This window comes from Saccopteryx bilineata, chromosome 2, assembly GCF_036850765.1.
Source record: "Saccopteryx bilineata isolate mSacBil1 chromosome 2, mSacBil1_pri_phased_curated, whole genome shotgun sequence".
In the NCBI taxonomy this organism is placed as follows: domain Eukaryota; kingdom Metazoa; phylum Chordata; class Mammalia; order Chiroptera; family Emballonuridae; genus Saccopteryx; species Saccopteryx bilineata.
In genome coordinates, this window is record NC_089491.1 from 28,403,096 (window position 1) to 28,428,166 (window position 25,071).

Consider the following 25,071-nt stretch of genomic DNA (forward strand, 5'->3'; position numbering starts at 1 on the left):
TTTCCCTAAGTCTTTACATGGTCTTTCCTCTGTGCTTGTCTATACCCTTAATCTCTTATAAGAACACCAGCATGTTGGATTACCCCCACCCCACTCTCATATGGCCTCTTTCTACTTTAAGTGCCTCTTTAAAGGCCTTATATCCAAATACAGTCCATTTTGAGGTACTGAGGGTAAGGACTTTTGATATATGAATTTGGAGAAGGGCACAATTCAGCCCATAGCTAGTCCTATAGGTATATAAGTCTTAATATTGGGTAATGTGATTCTTCCTACTTTCAGTATAAAAAATTGGTCTAAAGTTATAATGAAAATAATTTTTTCAATCAACAGTTAACCAGCATTGGCAGAGTAGCCACTGCATTTTCAGTCAGAAGACAAGGATTTAAGATGTTACTTCTATATTGTAGCATCTTTGTATGCAAAACAAAGGATAATAACACCTACCTTATAAAGTCTGATGATACATCTGAAATAAAAGGATGAACTTAAGTCTTCCAATTCTAAATCCTTCTGCTACTTTACTCTTCTTTGTCAAGATTGCTTGAGTTATCCTAGATTCTCTGCCTTTCTGCATATTTTATGATACGTTTGCCTAAGCCTACTAAATATCTTGCTGAGATTTTGATAAGGAATTGCATTAAAACTTATAGAACTATGTTGAGTTTACCAGTCCATGAATATGGCATGTATCTATTTATTGAGATCTTCTTTGATTTCTTTCATCATTTTCATATACAGATCCTATATATATTTTAAGTTCACACCTAAGTACTTCATTTTCTTTAGAGTGACCCTAAATGTACTGTGCTTTTAATTTCAGTATTCACATGTTCACTGTTACTATATAGAAATGCAACAGATTTTTTGGTGTTGAACTTGATCTTGCATGTTGTGGCCAAGCTAAACTTACTTGGAAGTTCCAGTTTTTGTTGTTGTTTGGTTGGTTTTTCTTTTTATTTATAATAGATTTCTTGGTATTATCTATCTTCAATATAGACAGACATATCATCTGAAAATAAAGTTTTACCTTTCTTTCTAATCTGTATGTTCATTTTCTTGCCTTATTGCAGAGGCAAAACCTTCCAGGATTATACTGAATAAGAGTAGCAAGAACAGACATCCTTGCCATGTTCCCAATCTTAGGGGGAAAGTCTCTCATGTTTGTGAACATGGTGATTATGCTGATTTTTTAAATGCTGAGCCAGGCCTTATATATCTGCAATAAATCCCACTCAGTTATGGTGTGTAATTCTTTTTATAGACATTGTTGGTTTCAGACAAACTAGCACTCTTTATTCCATACCCTGTGTTATTTCCACTCTACCACAGTTACTCTTCACAATTCTGATTTTAGTTCAAATCTTCTAAAAGCCCTTTCTAGTTCCTCCTTCCTAAAATGTTATAGTTTTCCATGATGAGTGTTCACTCTTAATGCAACAAACCTAACTTTCTTTAATTACAAGTGTCTTCCTGATGGTCTATGGCTAGAAGGCATTATCACTGAGAATGCTTGGACTCGTAGACTTGTTGAATTTTAGAAATATTGTACTGGTGGCAAGATTACTATTTTACTAGATTGCTATAAATGTTAATGGCTGTTATTTCCACTGTAAATTTCAAAAATAAACACAGAATATTTCAAGAGATTAGAAAAATTTTATTCATCATCACAATCTGGATTATATATTACAAATTCTGATCAAAGTAATAATATTAAAGGTATTTTCAGTAGTACCACAAATTATCTGTTCCTGAAGATAAAATCAAAAGAGTAAATTGGTAAGCATACATTAAAATTTACTCATGTTTAAAAATACCACTTAGTTTAGAAAATTCACATCTATGTTTCTGTGGTTATGAAGTGGAAGGGACACATAAATAGCTACATATGATTTTCATTTAACAGACACAAGAAACGTTCACCATGCTCAGAATGAGTCATCAGAAGGCTACAAAATTGTGTAATTTTATTAATATGGTGCATGAGACAGCATAATTGTTTTATAGAATGAAATACAGTATATCTAATTCTCCTAATGTTCCCTTTCAACCTCACTGAGAGAACTGCTCATAATTATATAACTGCTTAGATTAATGTGTTTCTACATAATCGCTACATTGGGTTAGGTTGGTGGATGGCAAGGTGGCGCATTTTAAGGTAGGTCAGAGAATACATATACATAGATTTCCCATTAGAAAAATTTATACTTGCCTATTTTAGCACTGGTCCTGTAAAAGGCTATCACCATTGAACTGGTCTGTTTAATTTATGTACTATAATTAGAATTTCTCTCTGATTATGGAACAGATTAAAATACTATCACATACCCTGTTGATTCTTGCCTAGTTGAGACAGAAGTACAAATTTGGGGAAAGAAGGTAGAAATGAGTACTTGCAATTATCCTTTATTAATACTGATATCATCATTCATTCATTAGGGTAGACAATAAATGAAACTAAGTATTCTAAATTCTTTCCCCTTCCAAATCATGACTTATATCTGCCTTTGGCTATGCAGAGATCTACTAACAAGGAGGTGAGATTTACCTCTAGCAAAAGGAAGAATACTGAAAAAAAAAAAAAAAGTCCAGGGCAGAGCAGGCACCAAATCTAGGGAGGTACAGAGAGTAAAATGGTTGGAACCAAAGAACAGGTAGCGTATTGGGACAGTATAACAAGATGCTAACAGACAACGGCTTGACCAATAAAATAAAAGACAAGTTCTATTTAGAGAAGGAGGCAACTTGGTCAAGTCTCGGACTTCATAAACCATCCAATCTGTCCTTAATACCTTGATATGATGAAAAACTTTTTTCCTAAACAAATTCAGTCACGCAACCTTCTGAGTAAGAATTGTGTTCCAATCCACAGTTTCTTTTACCCCTTTTGAAGAAAAATTAGAAAAGGACCTGGGTGTAGGAAATGGAACATGTCTTGAGTGCTTACTTAATCCTAGGCCTGATGCTAAGCACTTTCCCCTTCGTTTAATCCTCACTAAAGACTCTGAGAAGGACACGCCATTTCCCCAGTTCTCTCCTGTGAAGACTAAGGCTGAGGGGACCCTTGCCATAAATTCTACATGGTGAAGCTGGGATCCAAACTCAGGCCTAATTTAAACGTTTGTCACCTTTCCGTGCCCACAGCCTGCCTTCCCTTGGTGAGATGTCAGAGGCGACCTCGCCCAGGTCTTACCCACAGAGAAAGATAAGGAAGAAGAAAACTGCGACGGGAAATTTCTTCAGAGAAGTTTGTTTGACAGATCAGGAACTAGAATTCTTCCATGCTTTAAAGCTGTTTCAAAAGATGATTATGTGTCAGAAGGTGGGAAGGTGGCACTTTCTCTGAGTAGGTTTTGAGAGGAAATTTCCCCAGGGATTTATAACATTGAGGATAAAAGAACTGTTCATTTTCCAGAAGGTAAAAAGAAGGGGAGGCTTAGAAACATTTGTAGCCTTGAGCTTGTGATATTGGGCGAGGCTTTAGGTTAGAGTGTGAGAATTCATTTCAAGTATGTTTCCCAGATGCTGCTCTGGTCCCCAATCGATAAACTTCTGTTTTCCTATATAACACCTCGCTGTTCCTGCCATCTGTACCCCTCTAAGACTAGAAACAATGGTTTGAGGTCAGAAAGCAAAAAAGGAATGAGCACACTCTGTTTTCAACTACTTGTAGCCATAGACAATACCCATAGAGAGGAACAGAAGAGACTCCAGGAATGCGCTCTTAGCAGACTGGTGCTAATGGTTTCCCGGGGAAGCAGAGAGGTAGCATGGGACACACCTGGAGCTTCTGGGTGTGAAGAGCATCATGACCTAAGTCTGATGTACCCAAACATGGACCATTTCACCTTATGAGGCTAAGTCATTTTCAGATAAAGGTATAAGGATAACCTAAGAGTTTCGGACAAGAAAGAAACACTCAGCCGTGGCCATGTGGCTCATCAGCCTGGTGGGTGGATGTCCTGGGTTCAATTCCTGGTCAGGGCACATAGGAAAAGCACCCATATGCTTCTCCACCCCTTCCCCGTTCGCTTCTCTCTCTCTCTCTCTCCCTTCCCCTCTGGCCCCCTCCTGCACCCATGCCTTGATCAGAGCAAGTTCACTGAGGATGGCTCCATGGTCTCTGCCTCAGGCACTAAGAGCTTGGTTGCTGAGCAATGGAGCAACAACCCAGATGGGCAGAGCATCGTCTTCTAGTGGGCTTGCTAGGTGGATCCTGGTCTCTCTCACTGAATTTTAAAAAAAGAAAAAAAAAGAAACATTCCTCCTTGACCTCTCTGTCCCCTTGGGCTCTCTATCCAAACAGAAGGCTGTTAAGTGGGAATGGCAGTAACACCCTGACGTGCAGTCCAGCTGAGGCACTAGAGGACTCCCTGCCCAGCATCCCGAGCAGGGTTAGAGGCTGCGCTGTGACATCATCAAACAGGCAGTGGGCCACAGTCAGGGCACTGCCGGGTTTAGCCTGTTGTTTTTTGCTCAAATCACACATTTCTGGGTTTATATTTAGCCATAAAATAAGGGGATTAGAATAAATGTGGCAATGAGGCCCCCTCTGCTTTTAAGAGTCAGAGCAGGGTGATTTTCACTTGAATGTTAACTTGTCTGGGGGAACAGTGGCAGACATTCTGCCATGTGGTGGTCATGTGTCAGGGTTGGTAGCCAGGGAGTCATGGAAACCTGCGATCCCACTGCCCGGCTTCACAGGGATGCTCCGTTTTGGAAACCACAGTTTCATTCCCTGGGTAGATGTCAGTAGCCGCCACAGAGGAGAGAGAACAAGTGCTCCCTGCTTACTGGCCTGGGTGAGCACTGGCTGTTAAGAGAGAGGTTGTCAATCTTGCTGATCTTAATGTAAGAGGTTTTCTCCTAGTAAGTCAGGCAAACTGGACCTGAAAACTTTGCTGGACATTCAGCAAAGTTCAACTGTTAAGGAGCACAAGAGGAAGTATGGCTGAGTCTGTATCGGAGGCAAGCCTGGCCTTCAGGGTCTGGGGAAACGCTTCCCTTCCCCACAGTGAGGGTAGGACCCAGGAGCTAAAGCCTGGGCAGCAAAGGCAATCAAGAAAGGTATCCCAGCAGCCAGCGGTCTCTTTAGGGAGGGACGTGGGACCTCTGTCAATGGGGCAAGAGAGCTTAGATTCTGAATAGTTCAAGACCTAGAACTCCAGGGTCAGATAAAGAGAAATAACCTAAATAGGGACTCCCAGCAAACAGTGGGAGTCCCAGGGTGGAATGGGCAGAAATGTAGAGTGTATATGCTTAAGAGATACTGAGTATAAGCAAATGGTCCTCATTAAGCACAGTGTATTTTGTCCAGGAACACTTATATATTTTTTCAACCATGAAAAAGAAAATTAGATTCTAAACTTTAGAATTTGGGTATCATTTCTATGGGCTGATTTTCTAACAAAGAAAAAGCTGATTATAGTGGCCAGTCATCTGGGGACAAATTTACTGGTGATCTATAAAGGTCCCTAAAAACCTACTTACGTTATTTATGAAAAGACCCAATGATTATGGCATTGAAAGCTCATACTAAGAGAGGAAGGTCATTGGTTATCCATCAATTATCACGAAAATTTTCACTGGTTTTAAAATTTGGAATGGGGTGGTTGTAAGTTGTTTTCCCCATTGTGTTTGAAGAAAACTCCGTCCGCCCAGCCCCTCACACCTGCCATTCCTGACACCCCTATAACTCTCTGGTTTTAGAGGAAAGCCTGCCAATCTGGTCCAGAAAGTAGTCCTATGCAGCCTAGATGAAAACATTTAGCTTTCTTTTCTGGACCAAAAGAGAAAAAAGGTAGAAGAGTTTATCTGTGCCTACATATCCCTTCACTTCTCTGTTAGAATATATAATTAAAGTGACTCAGAAAAAGATGGGGAAGACAGAGCCATCCCAGCCCACTCAGAAATGGGTTTTGTGGGGGAAAAGGAAATGAGGAGTTCCGAGTGGGAGGTACTTGATAAAGTAGGGAGGTCTGAGTCCTTGCCCCATTGATATTCAACACAGAGAACCACTAAAATGAATACAAACTTTACAAACACTATGATCTGGCGTGGGGAATAGTTACACGGTTTTCCGTTTATCTTCATTTTGGAGACTGGATGTAGTTTTGGAAGAGAGGAAACGGGTAGGCTTACTTGATATTTAATTGGTTTACGGGCCATCCATGGAAACTATGAAGCTACAATATAATTAATTAATGAATACACTGGAGTACATTTAGAAAAATTAAAGGTATGTCTATTAATATTTTAGTGTTAACATTAAAACTGGGTGCAAGAAACAGAAATCAGAAAATATTAAATATCCATGAATAGTTCTTATTTTTACCTAACAGATGGTGGAGAATGAAGTAAGGGAAGTAGGTTTTGTGAGATGACAACCCTTTCAAAATCACGTCTGGTAGCATGGTCTCACTTGAATGATTTGTCAACAAGTGCTATCAGAAGTTGGTGAAAATATTCTCACAATGGCTAGAAATGTAAGCATTACAGAAACATAAGTTTTCCTTTCACTTCGGATATGAAAATAGAAAGTGTATGGAAATTTAGGTATCTTTGACAAGGCTTAAACAAGCTCTCATTCTCTTATAAGAGGCTGCTCTGTGTTTTAAATCAACCCCACAGCAGGATGCTTAGAAAATGAATCTGCTAGCGTCTCTTCTTGATGCCACCGAAAGTCAGCTCATCGGAGTATTCACTCAGACTCCACAACCTTAAAGGAGGTACTAACACACAAGCTTAAAGGCTGAGAACAGGACTGAGTTCTTCTTTGTAACTCGCATATCCCTTCCTTAACCTCATGTGGTAAGCCCATCCAGCAGCCCAAACACTACTGATCTGAAAGCACTGAGAGAACACGTCCTCTATCTGAGCTCCTCTGAGTGGGGTGTTTCCCTCAAAGGAAAAGTGGGGGCGTATGAAAAGGAAGGGGAGAGAGAGGCAGGTTCTGTCTCACTCATCTCTGCTCTCCTGGTGACCCAGCACAGCACCTGGCACCTGAGACCCCTTTATAAGTGGTAGGTGAGAGAATTAAAACAGATGGCTTAGGAGTTAGAACCCTTTCTGCGTCTTCAAAATTGTCCTTTTTCTTTGGCTCCTATTTCTGTTGGACAAGTAGATACCTTTACACAGTTTTTCAGGAGAGGAAGTCCACCGTTCCCACTCGCTGTCTCAGTACAGCTGGATAACCTCATCCCACTCAGAAACAGGCCAGATGCCGTTGGGCTGCACGTTGGGGGGAGAGCGCTTCCAGTCCCACGTCTTCACAGGCACCTTCCAGCTCTTCCCGTAGTTGGCTTCGATGTAATCGATGGTTTCACAGGGCACGTGAACCTTCATGTCTACAAACTCAGTCCAGCACAATGTGAACTTGGGAAACAGGTATCTGGGCAAAAGAGGCAATGTGGAGAGGGGTTAGGCTGCAACACTGAGCATTTTAGCTAAGGAACCCAGCTGTTCGTGAACAATTGGCCAAAGGACAGTCCTTTCCCACTAAACAGCTTTGGGGACAAGGTGGACATCTTATTGTTTTTGTCTGCCCAGCACTACTTTCCTCTTCTAACGCTAACAGCTTCCCGATTTCCCTCCCATTCCCTGTCCTGGTGACTCGGGACTGACCCTTTCCCTATGTTCCACAGATGGTTAAACCAGACCCGGGCCGAGCCAGTAAGTTATAGCCCTCTAGTTGCTGTTAGTGTTTTCTGAAAAATGTTTCTTCTCTTCACATGCGAAGAACTTCTGGTAATGAGAGTCAGCTTTGGATTTCTGTTGGAATGACTGGGGAAAGGACCTCTCTGCTGAGGTCTCTGGATTGGTAGGACAGAGGGAAGCACTGCTGATGGCCACTTTTGCTATTAGTTGATGCAAAAAGCTGCCAAAAGATGGAGGAAGTGACAGAGTTCAGAAAACGCTGGGACAGTGCTTGGATCTGGCTGTAGTCACTCCTTAAGCAATCTCAGTAAACCCATCAATATACAAATACTCTGTTTGATTACACTTCTAATACCTGCAATTCTTACTGCAATGCAGAAGGCCCTGCAGCAGTGAGAGAAACAACACCCCCCAGGTCAGCCAGAGAGCCTGAACTGATCCTGGCCATATACGGCCTTCTCCAATAAGAGCATCACGAATGCGTATAGCTTTGTGAGAGGTCATGTTAATTTCTGTGTCCCAGATCGCTGTTAATAACATACCCAGGTTAGATAGCTAAAGAAATTCCCAGGGTCTGCCAGGGTATTTCTCAAACTCCCTTCCTAGCTCATACTGTAGTGAGAATGTCCTACCACAATACGAGCACATGGTAGGCAGGACCCATTAACTTGGCTTTTCAAGTAAAACTCCACACTCCATCCCCTGCTCAGTTTTTTTTAATTTATCGTGTTTATATAGATTCTAGTGTCTCCCGAATGCATTCCCCTCAACATCTCCCTTGCCTGCTCAGCTTTAACAAACCACTTTCTTTCTGCTCTGCTTTATCACCTGCCCTTTTTTTATCTCTGTCCTCAGCCCCAAACTTTCTTTTTCCGTACTTATTTTTAAGTTTACATATCATTAAATCCCCATCAAACCCAAGCTGCTACTAAAGAACACTAAAACAGCACTGTGTGAGGTGAGTCTTTCTTTCACAGCCTGGACTACCGTGGGCTGCACAGCAAGCACGGCTCCAGGGAGCTCTCAGGCTGCTGACCCCACAGGAACCCACCAGTGGGGTCCACCTTGCCTCCTTCCATTTCAGCTGCTAACGAGCACCTGTAACCCAGCTCAAGGAATATCAGTTATGCTGAATTTTATTCTAGCTATGGCAGAACGATCCCAATTTAATAGGTAAGTTTCAAAAATTAAACATGTTTCTTAAAGGTACTTTGGATTGGTAAATACAACTTTATGTATTGCAAAGGGAAGTGAAAACTATCAGCTTTGCTAGATTTAAGTTTTTATTATACTCCTATATTGTGTGTTGCTGTTTCTGAAAAATGTGTCCTCTCTTCACAACATGGGTATAAATTTCAATAATGAGATTTGAAGTGAAAATAACAGATTACAGAAATTTGAAATACTAGAGGATTAAAAAAAAAAAGAAACAGGGAAAAAGAAACAGATATCAAAGTGTAATCAGACATATGGAAATGAGATCTAACTGGGGTATTCTCCAAGAAAAGGCCAGTTCTCATATATTCTGCTTTTGAATATCATGTTTTATCACCAGATGAACATAAAGAAATACATGAAAATGAGAGGCTGAACAAATTTGAAAGAAATCAACAAGTCCCTTCTACCCCAATCAATGGGTCCTGGCAGTTAACAGACAATCCCAGCTGGCTTCTGTGAAAATCAGCCCGGCAAATCCCATAGCCGAGGGAGAAATAAGACATGGCCTAGCTCCACCATCTGCTGGTCCTACTTTTACTCTGCACACTCATATTCATAGAATTGCTTATTTTGCCATCAGACACATCCATCCATCACCAGCAATCAGATGCTGGTCAGCAGAATGTCCACCTGTCCCATCCTATAAAGTTAACACACTGAGGTTCAAAAATCATGGTCTATCTAGTAACATAAGCCAAGAAACTTCTCAAATATTAGCTTCTGCAGTCTTGTCAAAAAGATGAAAGAAAAATCATAGGTCCAGGATAGACACGGTGAGTAAGAATACCACACATTTCACAAAAGCAATATTTGGAACAATAAAAATTTGTGAATAAAACCAAAATATTTTAAACACATAAACAATGTTAACTCAAAGACAACTTAATTCAAACATTAATTTCGTTGCTAAATAGAAACATCCTAAACTTTTTGTGGTTTTCTTTTCACTTAGTAATAGTCAATTCACTCAGCAGAGAGAAAATTCCAACTTCGTAGGAGGAAAGATAAACCATAAAACATAAAACCTGGCTGTGAAATGGGACTGCGGAAAGGAAGGGGGATGAGTGACACACAGCAGTGCATGTCTTGTCCTCTGTCCAGGTTACCAGTAAACAATGGCTAATAATACACATGGGTCTGCAATGCTACCTCAGCTTTTAAAGCTAAGAGTAAGTTCAGCCAAGTAGTCTAAACTTTAAAGCTCTGACAGGATCCAAAATGTGAACACACTTAAATTGAGACAAAGCAACCCTAAAGCAGAATTCAAGGGCTCTTATCCAACACACACACACACACACACACACACACACACCACACACACACACGCACACACGCACATGCACACGCACACACATCCCTTCCGTTCCTTTTCTATTTCATACCCTTTTTACTTTATTTTGCACAAAAGAATTAAGAGTTAGTTGGATCTTCTTTATCCAATCTTCTATTGGATAAAGAAGATGTGGCACATATACACTATGGAATACTACTCAGCCATAAGAAATGATGACATCAGATCATTTACAGCAAAATGGTGGGATCTTGATAACATTATACGGAGTGAAATAAGTAAATCAGAAAAAAACAAGAACTACATTATTCCATACATTGGTGGAACATAAAAACAAGACTAAGAGACATGGACAAGAGTGTGGTGGTTACCAGGAGTGGGGGGAGGGAGGATGCAGGAGGGAGGGAGGGAGAGATTTAGGGGGAGGGGGAGGGGCACAGAGAAAACTAGATAGAGGGTGACGGAGGACAATCTGACTCTGGGCGAGGGGTATGCAACATAATTTAATGACAAGATAACCTAAACATGTTTTCTTTGAATATATGTACCCTGAATTATTAATGTCATCCCATTAACATTAATAAAAATTTATAAAAAATAAAAAGAAAAAGAAAAAGAAAAAAAAAGAAAAAAAAGAGTTAGTTGGAGTAGACCATTTTTTGTTTCCCAGACACCCTTAAAATCTACAAAACTACTTTTTGGTGGTTGGATAAAGTAATTTCATCAGTTTAATTGTATGTACAACCTATCAACATTATTGCTAAATGGAAAAACCTTTTTTATTACTAGTTAGCTAGTCCAAGTGAGTTAAAGACATCAACTACAACTGAATCTGACCTTTTTAAATATAAGTTTACACCAAACTCTGAAGTGGAGACAGCAGAGCCATTTTATTACACAAGAATTTCCGGTAAAACAACACAAATGGTTTATTCTTGTTACCTATTTTGTCTCTTCTTTTAAGTCTTAATTTCTTTTCCTTATGTTATTCGGTGCCTTAAACCCTCTAGCTTAATAGAAGTAGGATCAGTACTTACTTTTATGTTGTTTTCCAATCTTGATAGAAAGGCTTCTAAAGTTTTATCATTAAATACGATTGCTCACTCTAGGTTTTTGGTATCAGGTTAAAGGGATTCTAGATCTCTTTTATTCCAAGTCCACTAAAAAATCTCCTTTTTTCTTTTTAATTAGGAAATTTATCAAGTTTTAAATGTCATCTACTGAAATAATCACATAGTTTTTTTCTCCCTTTAATCTTTTAAACCTTTAATGTTGAGAATTATATTAATACACACTACAAATTCTATTTGTTTCTTTCAGATATTTTATCTGTGTTCACCAAGACTGTAATTTCCCTTAAAAAATTTTTTTTGCATACTGTCCAAGTCCAGTATTGCTATCAGTTCTACAAAATGAGTTGCTTAAAGCAGTTTCCTCTTTTGTCTATTTACTGACATGGGTTACCTAATAGAGGAAATAGTTTATTTTGTGAGGCATGGTAAAACTTTCTAGGTCTTTTGGTAAGGAAAAGAGGGGGAAAAGGAGGATTTGGGGTCACTAATTCAATTTCTTTTCTTTTTATTTAGTGAGAGGAGGGAGGCAGAGATTCCCACATGTGCCCCAATTGGGAATCACCATGCAAGCCCGCTACGGGGCGATGCTCTGCCCATCTGGGGCAGCCATTTATTTTTTTAGCGCCTGAGGCAGAGGCCACCGAGCCCTCCTCACACTAGCTCGAACTAATTGAGCCATGGCTGCAGGAGAGGAAAAGAGAGAGATAGAAAGAGAAAGAGAAAAGGGGGAGGGGTGGAGAAGCAGATGGTCACTTCTCCTGTGTGCCCCCGCACATCCACATGCTGAGCCAGCGCTCTAACACTGAGCCAACCAGCCAGGACCTACTACTTCAATTTCTTTAATGAGGTTATTTAGATCTTCTTGAGTTGACGCTGACATTTCTATTTTTTCCAGAAAATTTTATCATTTTCACATTTTATGTAATTATCACATTTATGGACATAAAGTTGTCTGTAATATTTTCTTTTGAGAGTCAGTGTAACATAGTTAAGAACTACAAAGCCAAACATCCTGGGTTTGAGTACTGAATATTATTCTTAATTTTATTTCTTAATCAATCTTGCTAAACGTCTATTTACTTCACTAGTTTTTAATTTTTTTTTAAGCAACAGTATTTGGAAGTACACTATAAGGTATATAATCAATAATACTGTAATGACTACGTATGGTGCCAGGTGACCACTTGAAACACTGGGGGGAATCAATTTGTAAAGTATATGACTGTCTAACCACTATGCGTATACCTGAAATTAATAGAAAATAATACCAAATGTAAAAAGTAATTGAAAAAGAAAAGAACCACCATTTGTATTTGTTGATCTTTGATACCCTCTTATTCATTTCTTCTCAACTTCCTTCCTTCACTTTGCCTCTATCATTTTAACTGCATTCTATACATTTTGATATGCAATACATTTATTTTTGAGTCCTAAAAATTTTATAATTCCCACTATTATTTCCTTTTTTTTTTGTATTTTTCTGAAGCTGGAAACGGGGAGAGACAGACAGACTCCCACATGCGCCCGACCGGGATCCACCCGGCACGCCCACCAGGGGCGACGCTCTGCCCACCAGGGGGCGATGCTCTGCCCCTCTGGGGCGTTGGTCTGTCGTGACCAGAGCCACTCTAGCGCCTGGGGCAGAGGCCAAGGAGCCATCCCCAGTTCCCGGGCCATCCTTGCTCCAATGGAGCCTTGGCTGCGGGAGGGGAAGAGAGAGACAGAGAGGAAGGGGGAAGAGAGAGACAGAGAGGAAGGAGGGGGTGGGGGTGGAGAAGCAAATGGGTGCTTCTCCTATGTGCCCTGGCCGGGAATCGAACCCGGGTCCCCCGCATGCCAGGCCGATGCTCTACCGCTGAGCCAACCGGCCAGGGCCCCACTATTATTTCCTTTTTAATTAATTAGTTATTAAGGAGGGCATTTTAAAGTTACCAGACATCTTAAAGATGCCTCTTAATTGTTGATTTCTAATTAAATTCTATTGTGGTCATATAATGCCATCTATTGACATCATCATCTAGGTTTTTCCTCTTTAATCTGCTAATGTGGAGAATCTTACACATACAATTTTTACTAATGCTTTGAAATGTACTAAGACTGTCTTCATGTTGCAGTACATAATCAACTTTTGTAAAATGCTCCATTTAGAGCAGATAAAGTATATTACCATTTGTTGGGCAAAAACTTTTCTATATCAAATAGATCAAGCCTATTAATTTTGTTCATATCTTCAACATTTTTACTAATCTTTTGTGCTTGAATCAGCAGTTTTAAAACTAAAAGTAAATAAAAATATATCAATATTTCCCATAATTGTGGACATACCAAATATTCATTAGAATTTCATTAGTTATCGATTATATATTTAAAGGCAATACTGTTAAGAGTCACATAAGCTCATGAATATTATTTCTTCTTTGTGGACCGTTTCTTTGTAAAATTATGTAGTGGGCCTTTTAATCCTTTAATACTCCCCTCAAATTCTCCTTTGATGCTAAAATTATATATAGTAACAGTTTTCTTTGGTTAATAATATCAGGGTATATTTTTTATTCCCATAATTTTCAGTCTTTTTTGTGTGATTTTGCTTTAGTATGCCTCTTGTCAAGCATTGTATAGCTATATTTTGTTTTTCTATCCCATTTGATAATCTACAGCTTTTTGTAGGTTAGCTTCATCTATTAACATTTATTGTAATAAATTATATACCTGGATGTATTTTGAACTCTAGGGCCAGTCTGCCTGGGCTCAAGTCCTGCCTTCACACAATTATTAGCTGTGTGACCTTGGTCAATCTCTTTGCGCCCTAACTTCCTCATCTATAAAACGAGGGTACTAACAGTACCTCAGAGAAATGTGAGCATAAATGAATAAATAAATGTGAAGTGCTCAGAACAGTATTTAACACATATATAGTACGTGCTATCTCGGTGCTGACTATTGGTGTTATGATCATTTTTACATGTTTTCAGTTTACCACATTTTTTTCTTTGACACCTCTTTCCTACTTTCTTTTGGATTAATAAAGGTTTATAAATTATCTTTCATTCTACTTAATCAAAAGTTTTAAATATCTTTATCCATTAGTAGTTGCTGTTTGTAAGAGTTAGTTCATTGTTTAATATACATACTTCACTATACCATTTTCTAATAAAGACTACATGCAGACAGAGTCTTTATCCTTTTCCTAGACATGAAAGTTAGTACACTTTACTCCTTGAACACTTGGCAAATCACCTCCTTCTCAATTTATTTTTAACACACTGTCTTTGTTTGTTTGTTTATTTTCTTGTTTATTTGCAGGCAATGACTAACAAATTTACTGACATATTTTATCCATCTGTGTTCACCGTTTATACATAGCATGTCTTCCTTCTGGTCTTTAATAAGTCTTTACGTGTGGGTCTATGAGACATAAACATTTTTAGTCTTTGCATACACATGTAAATGTCTTTATCTTGACCTCACTCTTGAATATTAATTTTAACTGTACAGAACATTCTAAGTTGATAGTTATTTCTCCTAGTTTTTGGAAGATGTTACTGCATTATCTTCTGGCCACTATTGGTATATTTTATTAAATATTTTAACACAACATTTGGTTCAGAATATTTTTTTTCTTATTTTCAACCCTGGGCCCGGGCCATCAATGATCTTATCACAGCTTTGATCTGTCCTGCCTGTTCCACAATTTCAAGTACACACAGTTACACAGTTACTATTCTCTGACCGCCACTCAGCATGCCGTTCTGGAGCCCCACCAGGTCCCTGTCTGCACGTACCAGCGGTTCTTTCCCCTCTGGCTGAGTAGTGTCCAGTGTTGGGCCACACCGTCATTTGTTTACCCGGTCACCAGAACATGGACATTTGGGTTGTTTCCATTTCTTGGCTACCATGAATAACTGCTATAAACATTTCTGTATGAGTCTTATCCTGAAAATGCTTTTATATCACAAAATACTACCTTACAGACTGTCTTAAAGAATTATATTCAAAAACCTAATATACGACAGTTTTAAAAAATATAATTTACTTCACATAAATAACAGATCTGCTATTTATTCATTCTGAGGTATCCTCTTTAAAAAACAAACAAAGCTTACTATTTAAATAACTGCCACTTCTACGTATTGCATAAGTATAGAATTACGACACAGCACTCAAAGTTCTTCCCTGAAGGACTCAGTTTTGTGCCTCCTTGGAGGTATAATTAAGGAGACCTAAGATATAATCTTTATGTTGTCAAATATGAAGGCATAAACAGCGTAGAAAATGTGAAACCATTTTTAGAAGAGCCAATGTTTTAAATGTACTCATTTAAAGAAATTACTCAAATATGCCTTTTTAGCTTCACAGCTGTCAGTACTAAAAAGACAACTGTGTTTCTGAGAGCTGAAACTATGGGAGCATGTATGAGGCCGAGAACCGAGGATGGGGATGCAGCTCCTAACTCTAGTCTGGAACTTCTTGTACAGCAGAGTGAATGGAAACTGGGGTGACTTGACTTGATGGCTTTGATTCCCCAAAGCTGCTGGGTGGGATCAAGTTATCACCTGGTGTCACCTTACGACCCTGACAGAACACTGCAGACTGCACTTGGAGGAGGGCCGGCTTTCAGTGTCAAGGAGGGGTCTCACCCAGCCTGATGGATCTGCCAGGCCTGATTCTACCTAGAACTCGGAAAGGACAGACTCATCAGCAAAATACCCAAAGAAAGCGTGAGAGCGGCCAAGAGGAAAAAGCAATCTGTGGAAATTCAGGGGGAGGGGAGATCATTTCAGTTACAGGCACTGAGAAGGCAGCTCAATGGCCTTGACTGGGGAGAGCTGGGCCAGGGGACGATGTATGATAAACTGGGACTACTTACTGACATGCTTAAACATCTTGGCCTAAAATCAAGTTTCAAAAGGCCTGGTGTCTAAATGCAATGTGGTATCTTGGATTAGATCCTAGAACAGTAAAAGGGCATTAGTGGAAAAACTGGTGAAATACAGTTAAAGTCTGGAATTTCGTGAACTATGATGTACCAATGTTGCTTAATCAGTTTTGACTAATTGACTGTACTATGGTAACCGTGTTAACATTAGGGGAAACCGGTATACAAAGACTCTCTGTACTATCCTTGTGACTGTTCTATAAATCTAAAATTATCACAAAGTAAAAAGTTTATTGAAAAAAAGGCAGGCAGAATAGAGGAACAGAGCATGCTGACAAGAAAGATTAAGGAGGCCTGTGCAGCTACTAAGGGCCTTAAATAGTTAAAAAAGAAAAAAGACATTGAGGAATAAAATGTTACACTTTTACTGTGTTAGAACATTGCCGACTAGTTCTCAAATGGCACCAACAGCAATAATAATTCCGCTTCTGGAAATCTATTCAAGGAAACAATCCCTAATAAAGCTTTTATTTTATGTAAAAAGATGCACACAGACTTTTTAATAATAAAAAATGGGAACAACCTAAATAGAAAAATAGTTAAGTAAATGTATTACCAGGCCTTTCTCAATATTCCTCCTAAGTCTAACAGCTTCTCTATTTTAAAGCCACACTTCCTTGCCGTTGCTTCTAGATAGAGCTGATTTGGTATCTCAACTATACATGATGCATCTAGTCATGCGCTGCTTAACAACAGGGATAGTCCGAGAAATGTGTCACTGGGTGATTTCATCTAGTGCAAACATCACAGAGTGCACTTCCACAAATGTAGATGGCGTAGCCCCTTACACTCCTGGGCTATGTGGCAGGGCCTATTGCTCACAGACTACAAGCCTGTGCAGCAGGTTACTGTACAACACAACATAAAATCAAGCACAAGATAAAACAATGTAGTCAAATGAGGTATACATGAGATGGATGAGGCTGCTGCCAGCATCACACTGGTTTACAGCAAAGTAATTTTTTTATAAGCAGAAAGACTCTAAAGTAACAATAAAAAGTAGAGCATAGTAAATACATAAAGCAGTAACATCGGTTACTATCATTATCTAATACTATGTATCCCACATAGTCGTATGTGCTACACTTTTACACAACTGGCAGTGCAGTAGACTCCTTCCCACCATCATCACCAAAACTGCGTGAGTAATGCACTGTGCAGTGATGTTAAGATGACTATGAGTCCCTAGGCGGTAGAAAGTTTTTTAGCTCTATTATAAGCATATGGAACCACTGTCCTGTAAGTGGTCTGTAGTTGACCAAAGCAACATTATGTGGCACCCCACTGTACTTCAATTCCTGTACTGCTGGTAGAATGCATTAATACCTATTTGTTCCATGGTCTAGATCAGGGGTCGGGAACCTTTTTGGCTGAGAGAGCCATAAATGCCACATATTTTAAAATGTAATTCCATGAGAGCCATACAATATGTTTAACACTAAATACAAGTAAATGTGTGCACTTTATGTAAGACCAACACTTTTAAAGTACAATAAGTCTCTGAATTGTTTTTAATAACGTTGTTATGCTGTTGCTAACCAATGATGAATAAAGTACTTCTTACCATTAATGTGACTTCTGGTGCTGCATGGTTTTGTTGATGGCTTTGTAGTCTGGTTGATACGTGGTGAGGTTAAGCTTCATGCAGGCATTGAGACTTCCATCCATTAAACATGATTGTAGGTTGGTCTTAACATTCTTTAGATGTGAGAAAGACTGCTCACATGCATACATAGAGCCAAACATTGTCAGTACAGCAATACTCACATGCTGCAGTGTGTGGTATGTGACGGGAAGTGCGTTCCAAGTTTTGACAATAGCTGGTCTGCGGGTTGAAGTTTTTTCATTTCTCCCCACTTGTGTTTGCTCGCCAACTCTGCTTGCTGTCATGCAAGTCTTTCCAAATCTTCACTCAGTGACTTGAACTTATTCACCCACATGTCTGAGGCCTTCAGGTCAGCAGCTTGTAGCTCAAAATCTCTGACGGAGACACCAGGGATGTAACTCAGGTCGGCACTGTCCACTGCACACTTTGTGGATACGTGATGAACTTAAAAAGATGAGTGCACTCAGGAAATTCTCCAAAGCGTGCTTTGAATGACTGCAGGAGATTAGATGGGAAGCCTGCTAGCTGCTGGAGATCAAGATGTTGAGCAGGGTCACTTGCTGTGCATGCATCTTTAAACTCTCCCAGTTTTTCAAAGTGTAGTAAACGACCTGTTTCAATGTCAGTGATGAAGGTTCCAGCTTGTTTTCAAATGCAAACACTGCTTGTTGAAGGGATAAGACTGTATTTCCAATGCCTTGTATTTTCACATTGAGCTGGTTCAGATGTTCTGTCATGTCCACGAGATAGATCTTCAGGAGCCACTCAGTGTTAGCTAACTCAGGATGATCGACGTTTATCTTTTCAAGAAAAGTCTGGATTTCACTCAGACAAGCCGCAAAACGGCTGAGCACCTTCCCGCTTGACAACCAACGCACATTGCTGTGCAGAAGCAGACCAGGATAATTATTCCCAACTTCATCCAGCAGTGTGTTAAACTGGCGATCATTTAAAGCTCGGGCAATAATGAAGTTGACCACCCGAATGACCAGTGACATCACCTCACCAAGCTGCTCACCTTGGTGAGCACAAAGCGCCTCCTGATGTAGGATGCAGTGAAAACTTAGGATGGGTCTCTTTTCATGTTCACGAAGAAGCTCTACGAATCCTGTTTTTTCCCACCATACACGGAGCACCATCAGTACACACTGAAATAAGTATATCCATCAGATTTTTTTCTTTAGCAAACTCAGTGGAAGACTTCATGAATCCTCCCCTCTTGGTGTCTTTTTCATAGGCAAAACAGCAAGACTTTCCTCACAGTGTGTCACCGACAGCATACCTTGCCATCACGCTGAGCTGAGATAAATAGCTTATATCTGTTGACTCATCCAAAGTGAGAAAAGAATGATGCTGCATTTATGTCCTTCACTTGTGTTGCCTCAGTCTGATTTGCCATCATGATGGTACAATCGTGAACTGTTCTTGCCAATAGAAGTATGTCTTTTATTCATTTGATTATCTTGTCTTTATCCAAAAAGTCGTCAGAAAGTTCATTGGCAACATCAAGCATGAATGTTTTGGCATACTCCCCATCTGTGAATGGCTTCCCGTTTCTCACAATTGCTAAAGCACCAGCAAAGCTAGCAGAATTCCAGTCACCTTGTTGGGTCCAAACATGGAGTTGCTGCTGACTAGCTTGCACTCTGCACAGTAGCTCTTGACATGCTTTCTTCCTGCTGTCCCCTGCTAGATATTTCAATGCAAATGTAGTATGGTGTGGGTCGAAGTGTTGCTTTATATTTGAATGTTTCATCAATGCAATTTTGTCATTGCATATTAGACACACTGCAGAACCTGCTCTCTCCACAAAGGCGAATTCCTCGTCCATTCCTGCTGAAAAGTACAATACTCCTCATCTTTTTTTTCTTTTAGCCATCTTCTTCGTTAAAAGGGTTTCTGCAATTAGCTAGCTGACTACTTAATTAAAAGGAGGGAAGTTTACTTCCTGACTTCACAATATGTACATTATGCATTATCCAATAAAATGTAGTGTTGTCCCAGAGGACAGCTGTGATTGGCTCCAGTCACCCGCAAACATGAACATGAGTGGTAGGAAATGAATGGATTGTAATACATGAGAATGTTTTATATTTTTAATGGTATTATATTTTTTATTAAAGATTTGCCTGCGAGCCAGATGCAGCCATCAAAAGAGCCACATGTGGCTTGCGAGCCATAGGTTCCCGACCAGGGTCTAGATTATAAGAGCCTTCGGAGAAGAAACTAAATCACATTCACATCAGAATCCTTAACACATAGCAGTTAACAAATACATTTTACAGAAATTAAATGTCAAATTATATTAAAGCCACACCTGGATAGGAGTCTAGACCCACAGAGGAAAAAAATTCAAAATTTCTGAAGATGCATACAATAAGCAGAAACTGCAACTGTAAGAAGGTATAAGGAACCCCCTACTAGGCCACGGGGCAGTAGATAGTCAATTAGAGGACACAGAGGTGGCCGTATTACCCTGAGAATGCCAATGAACAGAAGTGCTCACTTATTGTCATTGACTGGTCCTGTGACTTTAATGGAAATGGCACATAATGAAACCAGTTTTACAACAGACTGATACAAACAAGTGTTACATTCCTATAGCATCTCATCATTGTTACAATGAAACAGAATTAATTTTTCTCGAGGAGCTGCTCATTAACAACATGATACAGACTGTGGTGACACTAACACTACATAAGGATAAGAATATGGACTCTGCAAGTGTCCAGTCAGTGGACAAGAGGATTAAAAAGCTGTGGTACATATACACAATGGAATACTATGGGGCCGTGAAAAATAAGGAAATGTCACCTTTTGCGACAACATGGACAGACCTAGAAAATATTATGCTAAGTGAAATAAGCCAGGCAGAGAAAGGAAAATATCACGTGACCTCACTCATATGAGGAATCCAATGAACAATGGAACAGAGGCAGAGGTGGAATCAAAGGGACCAGAGGGAAAGGGGATGAGAGGATGGGATCAGAGAAGGGAAGGAGATTGGTGAAATTATATACACATAACACAGCGTTATAGAGAGCAGAAAAGCAAATCCTGGAGGGAAGGGGGAAGGGCGTTGGGGGAGGGGGACAAGGGAGATGTTGAGGGGAACATAGGGGTGGGGGGGATGTATTCGGTAAGACACTTGAATCTATGTAAACATAATAAATTTAAATCAATTAAAACAAACAAAATTTATGGGCTCTGAAGTGATATGGCCCTAGGCCTGAGTCTTAGCTCTGCCTTCATTTCCTCACCCATAAAGGAAGGTGATAGGGATGAAATCTCCCTTATAAACTTGTTGTGAGGGTTAAATGAGATGATGCGCATGAAAGCTTGGCACAGTACCTAGCACACAGTAAATACTCGATAGAAGTTCATTTCTATTATTACCACTAATATTACCTCTCCAACTTCTGGTGTTTACTTACATCCGTTGACTTAGATGGGAAGGAAAGACATTATCTAAAGAAATATGGAATCTGTAGGAACTGTGAAGTTGTGGAATAAAATCTTCACATCCTAGAGGCATAATTATTTCATTACTCTTTGTTACTGGTATTGGGACTCTGGAGAAGAAAAATACTGGTAAATATAAAAAATCCAGACAATAGCTAAGAGTAGAATTTAGATTTTTAGGTAAAAGAATATATTCAGGTAAAGGAGTAATGGACTAAAAACTAAGGATTGAGGCCCTGACTGGATGGCTCCGTGGATAAAGCATCGTCCCGAACCACCAAGGTCACAGGTTCGAGCCTTGGTCAGGCACATATGAGAAGCAATCTGTGAGTACACAACTAAATGGAACAAAGAGTTGCTGCTTCTCTCTCTCTTTCTTTTTCCCCCCTCACCCTTTCTTCTCTCTGAAATCAACAGAAAAATTTAAAAACAAATAAAGGATGGAATGAATATGAGACCTGGGAAGAAAATGCGTGACCAGAGAATAACTAACCCAAGTCGCCACTATGTTGAAGGTGCTACGCTTTGTGCCAGAGCAGCACAGTGGTAGTAATAGTAATAATAAATACTAGCCAATACCTATACAGTACTTACTAGCCACATATCGCTGTGAAGTCATTACATGCATTCACTGATTTAGCCTATCTTAGAAGGAAGCAGTTAGGCTGAAGAGTCCAACAGGTCTGGAGGGCAAGATGACCTTGAGCCAGCTACTTCACTTCTCTGAGCTTCAGTTTCCTCATATCTTACTTGGAGAGAGAACATGTAACCCATTAAAAAGGATAATGTGAAAATTACTTGATATTATAAAGTACCTATTACAGTACTTTATATCTAGCAGATGCCATGGTAGCTATATCTTTATTGATGCTCTTAATATAATCATTATTAAATCTTAGGATCAAAAACATCATTCTGAAGGCAGAGAGCAAAGTTTTGAAAGAGAAATCTTTTTTATTCCTTCCTGAGTTCCTCTCTAACCTTTTTAAAAATGGTAAGTAGTTTATGACATTGTTAAGCTTTTCTCAGAATTAATCATGCATGAATAAAAAGTAGAACATTATAAAGATAAAGAAGACCTTCTGACTAGCTCTCATGGGTTTTTTCCCCCATCTAGAAAATACTACAGTTCCTTAAAGCGAATAGTGCTGAAAAGAATGAAAATGGCATATGGCTGGGGGAATCTTCCAGAGAAACTACTCTACACAGCCATCCCGTTCTTTTCTCTGCCTTTTAAGGTCACAGTAACATGATGGGAAATCTGGGACTCACACCATCTGTCCAGACAGTTCTATCACTGCTCATTTCTCTTGTTAAATAATCAGAACACTTCACACCTCCCAAACACTGCCACCATAAAGAGCAGTGAAAGCAGAATGAAGCAAGTGCTTTCTATCCAGAATGGAGTGGTTAGAAATGAACAGTTCTTTTGAGGTTTGTGGGTTTCAGATCATTGTCAGTGAGAAGAAATTCAAACCCTAGAAAAAAAATTAAGAACAAGATTATGATATTAGCTCTAAAAATCTTTCTTAGAAAAGGGTAACATTCTCATAAGAGTTCTCTAAGAATAGCTGTGGCAATTCACAACTAAGATAAATATTGATATATAGGTTCCGAATCTCTAAGTTTCTCATAAGACTAAGAATAGTTTTCTTCACTGCTACTACTATGAGGAGTATTAATAGCAGCTGATAATTACTCAGCACTCGGGAAATGTTTAAAGCTCTTCAAAACCATTTTTGTGTGCTAACTCAATCTTTAAAACCACTCTATGCAGCAATTTCTATTATTATTCCCATTTCACACTTGAGGAAACGTAGGTAGAGAGAAGTTAGATAATTTTCCTAAGGTAATAAATCTGGTCAAGTACAGAAATCAAATTCAAAAGCAAGCAGACTGGCTTCATGCCTTTAATTTCTATGCTAAACTTTCTCATAGCTGCTTTTATATTTTAAATGTATTTATATTTGTACTTATTTATTTGTGAGAAAGAGGGACAGACAGACAGGAAAGGACAGAGAAGCATCAATTCTTTGTTGTGGCACCTTTGTTGTTCATTGATTGCTTTCTCATGTGACTTGATCCGGGGGCTCCAGGCGAGCCAGGGACCTCTGCTCAAGCCAGCGACCTTGAACTCAAGCCAGTGACCATGGGGTCATGTCTATGATCCCACACTCAAGCTGGTGACCCTGTGCTCAAGCTAATGAGCCCACATTCAAGCCAGATGAGCCTGTGCTCATAGCATGTTTTTTTTTAAAGCCCCTAAATTATACATGAAATTTGGCATCTTTATCATATTTTTGTGTGTGAGAGACAGAGAGAGGGACATATAGGGAGAGATAGACAGGAAGGGAGAGAGACAAGAAGCATCAATTTTTCGTTGCGGTACCTTAGTTGTTCATTGATTGCTTTCTCATATGTGCCTTGACTGGGGGGGGGCTACAGCAGAGTGAGTGACCCCTTGCTCAAGCCAGCGACCATGAGGTCATGTCAGTGATCCCACACTCAAGCCAGCAACCCTGCGCTCAAGCTGATGAGCCTATGCTCAAGCCGGATGAGTCCACACTCAAGTCAGTGACCTCGGGGTTTCGAACCTCAGTCCTCTGCGGCACAGTCTGATGCTCTATCCAGTGGGCCACTGCCTGGTCAGGCATCTTTATCATATTTTTAATAAAAAAACTGACTTAATGTCAAAAACACACCCTATTTACCATTCATATTCACCTAGTCACAATGAGAGGGTCCGTTATATATTCATTAACTTGTAATTAGAAGTTACCCAGCATGAATGTTCTTGTTGTCAAAAAGCAAAATAATTTTATAATAAATAAAAAGTTTCAAGAATATGATCCGGGGTCAATGTCAACTGGACATGCTTTATACTTTTGAGAAAAAGGTTTGGATTACTCTCAAACCTCCAGAACAAGTTTAAGGTTACATGAAAACTCCCTGCCTTCAAATAAAGATTCAGCGATTCCACTGGGATATGCCAGTGATACAGGAGATACCAGGCTGGGCGTGGGATTCCTCTTTTGTGTCAGAGAACATTCCTCCCATGCCCAAAGGCTCAATGTTTTCAATGACAGAAGCCCTAAACTCAGCTTGTTGGTGAGGTAAATTTATGTCAGTACTTCACCAACTTTATATAACTACCCTAATAATGACAGTAATGATATTAATCACATTAGTAGCCACAGTATTAATATTACACAACAACACCGATAACCACCACTTACTTAATAAGCACTAAGTGCTATGCTCAGTGCCTCAGACTGTCCAGTATAGTGGAGAGGAGGCACTGGGGAGTGGTGGCTCACAGGATGAATTCTAGAGCCTGCTGTCTGACTCCTTCACTTATTTGCTATGTGATCTTGAACAAACTACTTAAATTCTCAGGGCTTCATTGACTATCTACTTCTTAAGGTTGTTATGAGGATTAGATGCATTAACACATGCAAAATGTTCATAATAGTGCCTGACACACAGTAGCACTACCCAAATTTAACAGCTGAAGACATTAATGTTCGGAAAAGCTAAGGTCACACAGTAGTGAGGTGTAGCTGATGCCCCCCACGTTGGCCGGACTCCAAAGCCCCTCCTCTTGGGTTGTCATTCCCATTCATTCTCTCTCTCAGGACTAAGGCTAGGCCAACTGCATCATAAAGGAGAGCACAGTTACTCTCATGTAATTTTTGTCTTTTCTCATTAAGGAGTTTTACTAGGGCAGCATTAAAAGAAAAAAAAAAACATGAAAGGCCGATCTAACATACTGTATTCCTTCAGTTCTGAGACACCACCCCCAATTTTTCCATCTGTGAGTCTTGTT

General features: G+C 39.6%; 1 protein-coding gene across 5 annotated transcripts in view; it reads right to left on the reverse strand.

The window, feature by feature from the left end:
• Positions 1–1,649: 1,649 nt before the first annotated feature.
• The window catches only part of FKTN (fukutin), a 62,435-nt gene continuing 39,013 nt past the window's right edge, over positions 1,650–25,071 (reverse strand). For 3 of the 5 annotated variants that reach the window (XM_066256599.1, XM_066256598.1, XM_066256600.1), the window contains exon 10: positions 1,650–7,393. In XM_066256599.1, coding sequence (XP_066112696.1) covers positions 7,180–7,393 — 214 coding nt within the window. In that variant the 3' untranslated portion in view covers positions 1,650–7,179. The remainder of the gene's footprint in view (positions 7,394–25,071) is intronic. The other 2 variants (XM_066256602.1, XR_010729048.1) reach the window with 2 other exon arrangements.